This window comes from Vigna unguiculata, chromosome 1, assembly GCF_004118075.2.
Source record: "Vigna unguiculata cultivar IT97K-499-35 chromosome 1, ASM411807v1, whole genome shotgun sequence".
Taxonomy (NCBI): domain Eukaryota; kingdom Viridiplantae; phylum Streptophyta; class Magnoliopsida; order Fabales; family Fabaceae; genus Vigna; species Vigna unguiculata.
In genome coordinates this window covers 28,295,996-28,307,139 of record NC_040279.1, presented here as the reverse complement: position 1 = coordinate 28,307,139, position 11,144 = coordinate 28,295,996, and the positions used below count along the sequence as shown (strand labels likewise).

The 11,144-nt window shown below is 34.9% G+C and overlaps 1 protein-coding gene across 1 annotated transcript; it reads left to right on the top strand.

Moving 5' to 3' along the window:
- The first annotated feature begins 4,391 nt into the window (after positions 1 to 4,391).
- Positions 4,392 to 9,484, top strand: LOC114183429 (triacylglycerol lipase SDP1-like). The gene is made up of 3 exons (XM_028070454.1): positions 4,392 to 6,404; positions 7,455 to 7,598; positions 8,268 to 9,484. Exons 1-3 carry the CDS (start codon positions 4,986 to 4,988, stop codon positions 9,255 to 9,257), a joined length of 2,553 nt encoding a protein of 850 aa, XP_027926255.1. The 5' UTR covers positions 4,392 to 4,985; the 3' UTR covers positions 9,258 to 9,484.
- Positions 9,485 to 11,144: the final 1,660 nt, after the last annotated feature.

Here is an 11,144-nt window from a genome sequence, read left to right as displayed (position 1 = left end):
AGACCTAAAAGAAAAGCAAAAAGAAAAAAAAAGGTGGCTTTTGGCTTTTAATTTTAGAATTGAACGTGTCAAAAGATTAAAAAAAAATCAAAATGGGACCTGGAGATGCTTGACCAGTAGGTTGTGTGTGGAATTGACTTGGCGTGGTCAATTCAATTGGCTCGTCGTGGAAGCTACTCCTTCCTGTTTACATTACTATCACAATTGTTACCAACACTTTCTCAAAATTCAGAGTTCATTGAATCATGGGTTTTACTTTTCTTTTTCTAATTTTTAATACTGTTTGTATTGTTAAATGTTTATTAATTGAAAATGTTATGTAAAATTTATGAAGTGAAGTAATTAAGCAATCATTACCATATAAAGTTTTTAATACTTAGTATTTTCCTTTTATGACAGTTTAGATCCGAGGAGTAATAGTTGGCACAGATCAAGTGTGTTGTGGGGAAACATAACGCGTTGATCAATGATGAGAACAAAATGGCGGGACCACAGATTTGCTCACACGCAATTGACGCAACTTATTTCCAACAAAGATCACAACAATGGTATTTACAAATAGGTTAAATAGGCTTTTGTCTCAATATTATAGTATTTTCAATTTACTTCCACGATTTTAAAAATTTTTAATTTAATTTTAATTTTGTTTAAAAATGAATTAACGCGATTTTCTCATGAAGTTGGAATTATCTGTTGACAGAGAAGCTGCCACTTTTGGCTAATATACTAATACACTTTTTTGTCTTGTTAATGTCAATATAATATAAAGAACCATTTTCATTCATTTTAAATCAAATTCGAATCAAATTGAGAAATTTGAAAGTACATGACTATTTGAGAAAAAAACTGTCACGGTGTAGAAACCAACAAGTCTGTCTATTTATCCTAAAAATAATAAGAATTGTCTTCTTCTTTTTCATCTTTTAATAGTTAGAAATAAAAATAATAGTATGATAATCCAGCTGTATTATATACACCCCATAAATTAAAATTCTGCTATCTTTTTGAAATAGGTTTTGTAGGTTTTTATTATTTTAAATTTTCTGTCCTAATTCGAAGCGCTTAATTTTTTTAATCATAGTATAAAACATGTAAATATAAAATCATAGCACTAGCAAATTAACATTCTCAGCATTTGTCTAAAAAACTTCTAAAAATATATAATAAATGCTCGTAAACCACACTTAACTGATGTCTATCCGTAGAAAATTTTAAGAAAATTATAATTGATGAAAATTCATTTTTTTAAAATGTTTGTTAAAATGTCTCTTTAGTTTCTCAAAAGTTATTTTTCTTCAAATTTAAAATGATTTTTCTATTATTCCAAATTTGAAAATAATGTTTTAGTCCTATGCAACGGCGGATCTACATGGAGCAGGGAGGGGCCTGTCCCCAAAATTTTCATTTTTTAGTTATATATATATATATATATATATATATATATATATATATATATATATATATATATATATATAATTTTTCTTTAAATTGTAGATAATGCATATTAGAAATTATTAAAAATTAAAATTTTATTTTTATTTCTTTTATTTAAACATAACATTTAATATAAATACATAATAAAACATAAAATTAAATATAATAAAAAATAAAAATATTCAAGTTTAATTTTTCTTTTGGTTCCTATTTTTATTTAAAAATTGACACTAGGATTATGTTAATTACATCAATAAAGTAAATTATTCATATTAAGAATCTCAATTTTAATGAAAAGATCATTGATTTGTTTCGAGGAATTTAACGAAATATATTGTAAAAGACCGAATTACATCAGTTTTTCAAAAATCGGAACCAAATTGAGATTAAAAATACATTAGAGGACCAACTTAACATTTTTAAAGGAAAGCATGAATCAAAAGAGTAATTAAACCAAATATTTATTGACATAATTTTTATTTTCCTTTTCATTGTCTTTTTAGTTTTTCACAAATTGTAATAATTTCTCACTCTCATATGTTTTTTTTTTTTTGTTTTTAAGGATAAAAAATTAGACATAAACTCATTATATTTCTCATTTATCCTCTTCCTTTCCCGTCCCTTGTCTTACTTGATAATGAAAACATTATTTTTTTATCTCATAAGCTTTTTGTATATTCATTTTCTTTATGAATATAGAAAAAATAATAATGTATTATGTATTAATAATAATGAATATATTTTTGTTTTAATAATTACGTGTCTTAATTTTTTATTAGATTATGATCAATTATTTTTTAGTATTGTTTACAAAAAAAGGTATATTGATAAAGAATGGAAGAATAAATGAATCGTTTAAGAGTGATGAAAAGGAAATTATTGACTAAAACAAGATAGATTCTACCTCTTCACATATGTTGAAGTATTATACTAATCATAAAAAATGTTCAGTTAGAGAAGTCATTTTTTGAAGCATTATACTAATTATCGAATCTAATGATCTCAAAATTATATTACTTTGGTCCTTCCAACACTTTTCGTCAAGATCCGTCACTCCTATGAATAGATTTTATTAATCTCTAGTAAAAACAATTTCTTATGATTTAAAAACAAAAAACAAAGATAACTAACATTGTGTTTCACATTATAAAACAGTTTATGGAAATTTTAAACATTTCTTGTTCTTTTTATTATTATCCTTATTGTTGTTTTTCAATGTGGCAATTATCTTTGTTTTAAAAGTGTGGTTCACCTAGTTTTCTTTTCTCTGTCGTGAATGAAAATTTGAGTTATGGTAAAAGGATCTAGAAAGGTTTGAGGTGGTGATAATCAAACAAAATAGTCTCATAGCATTCACACTAGGAAGCTACCATAAACATATAAAAAATATTGTATTATCTCGTATTTGAACAACTAAGGATGTAGTGGATCACATGCGAACTTGGAGAATTCAGATTTTTTTTTCAGCTTTTTTCACCATCTTTTTAGTAGACTTTTAAGATACGAAGTATATTAAAAAAATTATGATTTTCTTTTATATATTATTTAACTTTTTCATTTTTATTTAATATAAAACTTAAATTCACATCTAAATTTCTAAAGAAAAAAATAAAAAAAAAATTGAATACAAATAAGACTTTATGTCTCATATTCCATTCTCATGTGCTAAGAGTCTATCAGAATTGTACTTCCTAAGAGTCTTAGAGACTATATTTTACGACATAACTAGGGTTGGAGCACAAGAAGAAAGAAGAATGAAGTTTCCTATGGTAGGATCATAGGAAATTTTTTACAGCACAATATTTGTAGGATCATTATGCAGAGTGACCTGATCATGTCCTAGAATCAAATTCTTATATGCCAGATAGAGGAAATTTCTATAGGCAGAACAATATAATAATTATTATTATTTTAATGTTTCATATGTTACACATGGACATATATATGATATTTAATAGAAGGTTTAAATATCTTTTTCGTCCTCATTTTCGTAGTGTTTGTTGTAGATGGTCTTCATTTTAACACAATGTTTAAAACGGTTCTCATTTTATCGAATGTTTAAAATGGTCCTCATTTTCGCAATTCGTATTTTATTTGGTTAAACAGTATCACCCATACAGTGTTCTGTTACTGACTTTAACGGCGTCACAGCAAATAACCAAATAAAATACGAATTGCGAAAATAAGGAACATTTTAAACGTTCTGTAAAAATGAGGAACATTTTAAATATTCTGTCAAAATGAGGACCATCCGCAACAAACACTACGAAAATAAGGACGAAAAAAGTATTTAAGCCTTAATAGAATAAATATCACATAAACCATACATAATATATACATAAAAAAGACTTAGTTATTATAGACAGGTATAAACTTTAATTTCTATATAAAAATATGCAAACTTATACTTTTTTAAACAAAACATGTATTTTAAAGTTATTCCATTTTATATATATTTTTTTATACTTTCATCTTTATCTCTTAAAATTCGGAAAAATCAGTGAACTAATTAGCTTAATAATTACTTTAATTGGAGAAAAATTTCATATTTTTTTTATATTAATGAAGGGTTTGGAGAAAAAATTGTTAATAAAAATTATTTCTATTTTGCAGGTTTTTATTTGATGTTATAACCAAGTTCTTGTTGTTTTATAGGCATAAATTTTATAAAATAAAACTTTGGAGGAAGTAAAAGCGCATAGTGATCACTTTTTAAAAGGTCCATTAATTTTCTAATTGGACTTATTTTTTTTGTTGAGTGGCCCGTTTTCGCCTTATTTCGTAATCTTAGATGTGGGAAAGAAAGAACATGTTTTTGTCGTTTTTCAGTGTCTGATGCTGTACCCCACTATTCGACGTTATTATCCAATTCGAAATAGTAAAAGCAAAAAACCATATTTTTCTCTGTCAGCTTCTCTTTTTCCCGAGTCAATTCTATAACGAACCATAAGGATGTGCTTCATTCCACGTCATCATTTTCGTGACGAGGCTCCCTGTCACCGTATGGATATCTTATCCCCTCTTCTCAGATTCCGATGCCACCCTTCTCCCACTCTCTCCCATTCTTAATTATAAGACTAAAAATTTGCTACCCTTTTGGCTCTTCACAAAGATTGTTTTTAAAGATCAACGATTTGGTTCCTGGGGTTGATTAAATTTTCATCTTTTTTATTTGAAAGATTTTGGGTATCTGATTTAGAGTTGCGATCGTGGTTCTTAGGTTTCTTGGGTGTCGGAAGAAATACAAGAACTTATAGTACTGTTCTGTTGCATAGTCTTTTCTACACAGTTTCCTTTTTTGATTCCGTTTTGAGTTTTGGAGTTAAACACAGGAGAAACACACACGTTTATCATTTTGTGAGATCCTAGTGTGGATTCTTTTCTTTGTAATCTTTTTCATCAGCCTTGCCTTTTCAATTGTGTACTATTTGATTCTAACGTCGAAGATACAGTTCTTGGTATACTGGCTTTATTGTATATTATTTACTACGTTGGTAGTTTTTAGTTTTGATTTGTGAGAAGGACATTGTTTTTGTTTTGATCCAGGGAGAATGGATCATATTAGTAATGAGGCTAGAGTAGACCGTTTTCCGATTGGTCCTTCGGACATTCTTGGTAGAACAATTGCTTTCAGGGTTCTATTTTGTAAGTCCATGTCACACTTTAAGCACCAGATATTTCGTGTGTTGTTAGATCTCTTCTATAGGTTTAGGGGGGGTTTGGTATCCTTCATATCATGGTTGCATCCCAGGAATCCTCAGGGGATACTGGCAATGATGACAATTATTGCTTTCTTGTTGAAACGATATACAAATGTGAAAGTAAGGGCTGAAATGGCATATAGGAGGAAGTTTTGGAGAAACATGATGAGATCTGCTTTGACATATGAGGAGTGGGCTCATGCAGCTAAGATGCTTGATAGAGAGACAACAAAGATGAATGAATCAGACCTTTATGATGTCGAATTGGTGAGGAACAAGCTCCAAGAGCTTCGCCACCGTCGGCAAGAGGGATCTCTTAGAGATATAATATTTTGTATGCGTGCCGATCTTGTGAGAAATTTAGGTAATATGTGTAATCCTGAATTACACAAGGGCAGGCTTCAGGTGCCCAGATTAATCAAGGAATACATTGATGAAGTAACGACCCAATTGAAAATGGTCTGTGATTCTGATTCAGAGGAGCTATCATTGGAAGAAAAGCTTGCTTTCATGCATGAAACTAGGCATGCATTTGGCAGAACAGCTTTGCTGTTAAGTGGGGGTGCTTCTCTTGGAGCTTCTCATGTGGGTGTCGTTAAAACACTGGTAGAACATAAACTCCTGCCAAGGATAATTGCTGGTTCAAGTGTGGGATCCATTATGTGTGCCGTTGTTGCCACCAGGACTTGGCCTGAACTTCAGAGTTTTTTTGAAGATTCATGGCACTCACTGCAATTTTTTGATCAAATGGGTGGGATTTTCACAGTTGTTAAGAGAGTCGCCACATTTGGTGCTGTTCATGAGATCAGACAGTTGCAAATGATGTTGAGGCATCTAACAAGCAACCTTACATTTCAAGAAGCTTATGACATGACTGGTAGAATTCTCGGGATTACAGTTTGTTCCCCAAGGAAGCATGAACCACCTAGATGTCTTAACTACTTGACTTCACCCCATGTGGTTATATGGAGTGCAGTCACTGCTTCTTGTGCCTTTCCTGGCCTTTTTGAGGCTCAAGAATTGATGGCAAAGGATAGAAGTGGGGAAATTATTCCTTACCATCCTCCTTTTAACTTAGGTCCTGAAGAGGGTTCCACACCAGCGCGCCGTTGGAGGGATGGTAGCTTGGAGATTGATTTACCTATGATGCAGTTGAAAGAACTATTCAATGTCAACCATTTTATAGTTAGCCAGGCCAACCCTCATATTGCACCATTATTGAGATTGAAAGCATTTGTGCGGACTCACGGAGGCAACTTTGCTGCCAAGGTACATATTAATGGACTTGGATTTTTGTGCAAACACAATTCATATTACATTCATTTGCATGTTTATGTTTATTGGCATTGTGTATATTTGCTTCTTAAGCGAATTGTCACTTCTGTACCATTCCCCTTCCCTAGCCCTGAGTTGATGTGATAGATAGTTTATCACTGTTGGACTTACTTTCTAAACAGTTTGCTAAAAGTTTTGTGAATGATCACTTCCTTGTTCTTATCATGTTGTTTATGCTTTAGGACCAGTTTGGTTTGAAACAATATTTTATAGCTTCACTCTATTTCTTTTTTCCAAAAGTTTATATTGAAAAGAGAACAATTTCTTATTGTTTTCTGTGTTCTGTTTTCATTTTCTATTTTTACTTTTTCTTATATAAACTTTGAAAGAATAAGAATAAGAAATAAAGTGAAAACAAAACATTCTCTCAAACCAATTTTACCCATTGACTTTTCTATGCTTTATTCATGCATGTTATTTGGATGTCTTGTGCATGTCTCCTCCTGTCTCTGAAATATCATGCGGCATGTACTTGTTATTTATTGTTGGAGAAAATAGCCCGTGGAGTTTTATTCTCTCCAACTTCACTCCCTGACAACTTATAGGGGAAATCCATACATATTTTAGATCGCAATAAGAGATCATTGCTCACCTGTTTGCAATATCACCCAATATTGTCTCATCTTTGTAAGTGGTTAATCCTTTTGCTGCCAGTTTCGTGCAATTGGATTTTTTAATTGAAGAATGTATAGTTACAGGATATGTTTGTAGCATAAGCTATGCGTTGAAACAGTTGTAAAATTTCCCTCACTTCTGTTGGTTGCGATTCATTCCAGTGACAGAAATGCATTTTAGTCTGGATGTTAGCAGCATATATAGGAATTTCTAATTCAAAATATATAGTGTGAAGATTAGTGATGGTTGTCCTTTGCATGACTAGGAAGTGGTTGTATCCTTTTGCCAGGATCCATTCATCATTTATAACTTGTTAACCACTCTTACTACATAATGGTTTTACCAAATATGGATTTTTATTTTTTTCAGCTTGCGCATCTTGTGGAGATGGAGGTGAAACATAGGTGTAATCAAATACTGGAACTTGGTTTTCCATTAGGTGGACTTGCCAAGTTGTTTGCTCAAGACTGGGAAGGTGATGTGACTGTTGTTATGCCTGCAACTCTTGCTCAGGTATATGTACCTACAAAACATTAAAATATCGGCTACATAATTAAGGACAAAATAACTTCAGCTAGATACCAATTCAAATGAAAGTGCTAGGGGTTTCCAAGCCTTTGTTAGAAAATAGAGGAATGTGACAAACTATGAAATTTGTAATGAAACCATGTCTTTCTCTTCTCTGTTTTCTCCATTTCATTTTTTGTTTTTTGTTTCTTTCTTTTGTATTGCATTCTGTTGTGGGAATCAAAAAGACAATTGAACTACAACAACAAACACATTAAATAGCCTGGCACAGAAAAATTTAATCACGACTTTGAAAAAGGTGAATGCATAAAAGAATTTTATGATTGCAAGCATACAGATGTTGCACAATATTTTGGTGCATAAAAGAATTGTGATTGGGATAGGTCATATTAAATTAATCAGCAAGAAACATGTTGGTAGTGTTTTAAAATGGTGCTTCAATCATATGTTGATTCCCACAACGGAGAGTGCAATGCAAAATAAGGAAGTAGAGAAAATAGAGATAAACACTGCATCATGGTAATAATTGTTCTTTCTCTAATAGTAAAATTTTGCTAAAGATTTAGGTGTTTATTTATGCATAATTTACTAAAAGATCATTCTGTTAGTTAGTGATTAACTTGTGACCATTGTCCTTCCTGTGTCCTGTTCCAGTACACCAAAATTATACAGAACCCTTCTTATGGAGAGCTTCAAAAGGCGGCGAACCAAGGGAGAAGATGTACCTGGGAGAAACTTTCAGCCATTAAAGCAAATTGTGGCATTGAGCTTGCTCTTGATGAGTGTGTTGTGATTCTCAATCATATGAGAAGACTAAGGAGAATTGCTGAGAGAGCTGCTACTGCTTCTCATGCTACTACTACTGCTTCTCATGGTTTGTCCAGTACTGTGAGGTTCAGTGCTTCAAGAAGAATTCCTTCATGGAATTGCATTGCACGAGAGAATTCAACAGGGTCCCTAGAGGACCTTATTGATGTTTCTTCCTCATTGCATCAAAGCATTAGCAGCAGCTCTAATGTGGCCAGTGGTAAAACTTGGAAGACCCACCGTGGCATACACGAGGGAAGTGACAGTGACTCTGAAAGTGTTGATTTGAACTCTTGGACAAGATCTGGTGGGCCTTTGATGAGAACTACTTCGGCAAATATGTTCATTGATTTTCTGCAAAACTTAGAAGTTGACACTGAACCAAATAAAGGCTTAGTGAGTCATGCTAACGCTAATGATTTTCAGTATCGTAGCCCCAGGCTCACAACACTGGATAGGAACCCCGATAGCACAGAATCTGAGCTAAGGGAAATTAACAACAGGGTGGTGAATGGGTCCCGCATACTGGTGAGTGCGGGTGATTTTTTGCAGCCTGAAAGGATCCATAATGGTATTGTGTTTAATGTTGTGAAGAAAGAGGACGTGACACCCTTAAACAGGAGTCATGATTTTGAAAATTACAACAATGAAGTTGCTGAATGTGTTCAAGATGAGTGTCCAGGGAAGGAGATGGACGCTGCTAGCTCATCTTCTGAACATGGAGATGATGAATCCACACCAGCTACGTCCTTAACTGCACCATCTCCAGATTATACATCTGTGAACCATCATTCGGGCACAGACTCAAGTATGGATCAGAGCATTGTCGATGGCTAGATTCAATTATCTGTATTCTTTATTCAGTGACTTATTAATACGTTGATCATATTGTTCTCCGAATTGTAAATAGTATTCACGATATGATATGATGTGAATAGCCCACCATTTGGTTTACTAATAAATGTAACCAAGAGAGATATTTTGCTCAAAACTTTCACGACGACATTCATGTCTTGGTCACTGTTCCGGTAAAAAAATAGAATCCGGATATTTCTTACCGAAAACAAGAAGGAATCTCAAGAAGTTGCCTGACTTACAACCAAATAGAAAGCAATGAGTCCGCGAATGCCCGAAAAACCAAGTGTCTATACTAGAGAGCACTCTTTATATTTATAGGGATTTAAAGAGGATATTTTTCCTCAAAAAACGGAATGAGGCAGTTATATGATAATACAGTTCCTTGCTATACTCTCTCACCACTAACTTCAGACCTATATCTGATGACTTGGATTGAGCTCTTGGATTTGGATTCAGTCTATTACCACCCATCTCTCAACCTATGAAGGTCGTCTTCCGACTTGGCCTGAGTTAAGTTGCGCTCTTGGGGTCGTCCTCTGACCTAGTTATTGCTGGCTCGAGTAGGATTATGCTCTAAAAAAGGGGGTTGTTATCCTATTTGGGGGACCTGGACAATACATAGTCCTCCAACCTTGAGCCTAGACTATGTTGGGATTCGAGAGGTTGCCTTTTAACTGTTGAAAAACTGCTATAACTTCCCAAGACCATCATTAGTCCTCACCTACCCTGCCACATGCATGCTAATAATGATCCTTAAGCTGAAGCGTGTAAGGTCTGAATTATCTCGCTTTTTGCAGGTGTTTCAAAAACACTTCACCTTACTTGTCCCTTCTCTTTTTCCCCTTTCATTGCATTTGCACTCCCTGGTGTTCTTATTGCATTTTTTCCTTCGAGTGTCCTTCATTTTCCAGGTATGTTACTTTCCTTTGTCTTAGGTATGTTACTTTCCTTTGTCTTGTACTTTCCTTTGTCTTGGATGCCTCTTGCTTGACTTGTATTGTGGTTCATGCCTAAGTTTCCTTTATTTGCATGCTTTATGAAGATTCGGAATAGGTCCTGCATTTTGGGGCTTTCGTGATGTGGGTCTAGAGTTTTAGGGGACAAGGTATGCTATTTTTTGTTATTATGTGGCTATGGGAGTTTGTGTGGATGAAGTGTATGTCCTTGACGTACTGGTCTGACGACCTGGACGGGCTCATCGACCTAGACGAGCCAGTGGACCCGAACGACCCAGACGGGTCCGTTGACACTGATGAGCTTGACAATCCGGATCGACCCGAAGACCGGACGGGGTCCGACAACCAGAACGGGCCCGACGACCTGAATAGGCCCGATGACCCGGACAGGCCTGACGACCCAGACGCTCCCGACGACCCGGACGTTCCCTAAAACCAGGACGGTCGTGACGACACGGATGAGCCTAACGACTCGGACGGGCCTGAAGCCCCGAATGGACACGATGACTTGGACTGACCCGATGACTTGGACGGACCCGATGACCAAGACAAGCCTTACGACCCGTATGGGCAAAACTACCTTGACGTGCCCGACGGTTTGGACGGGCCTGTCCAAGTTGTCAGGCCCGTTCGGGTCGTCAGGCCCCTATTGGTCACCAGGCCCATCCGGGTCATCGGGCTCGTCCGAATAGTCGGGTCTGTCCAAGTCGTCGAGCCTGTCCTGGTCATCGTGCTTGTTCGCGTCGTCGTGTTCTTCCGGGTCGTCATGCCCGTCCGAATCTTTGGGCCTGTCCGGATGGTCTGGTCCGTCTAAGTTGACGGGCCTTCAAGGTCGTCAGGCCCGTCCATGTCGTCGAGCCTGTCTGGGTCGTCAGGCCATCTGGATTGTCGGTTCCGTCTGGTTCGTCGG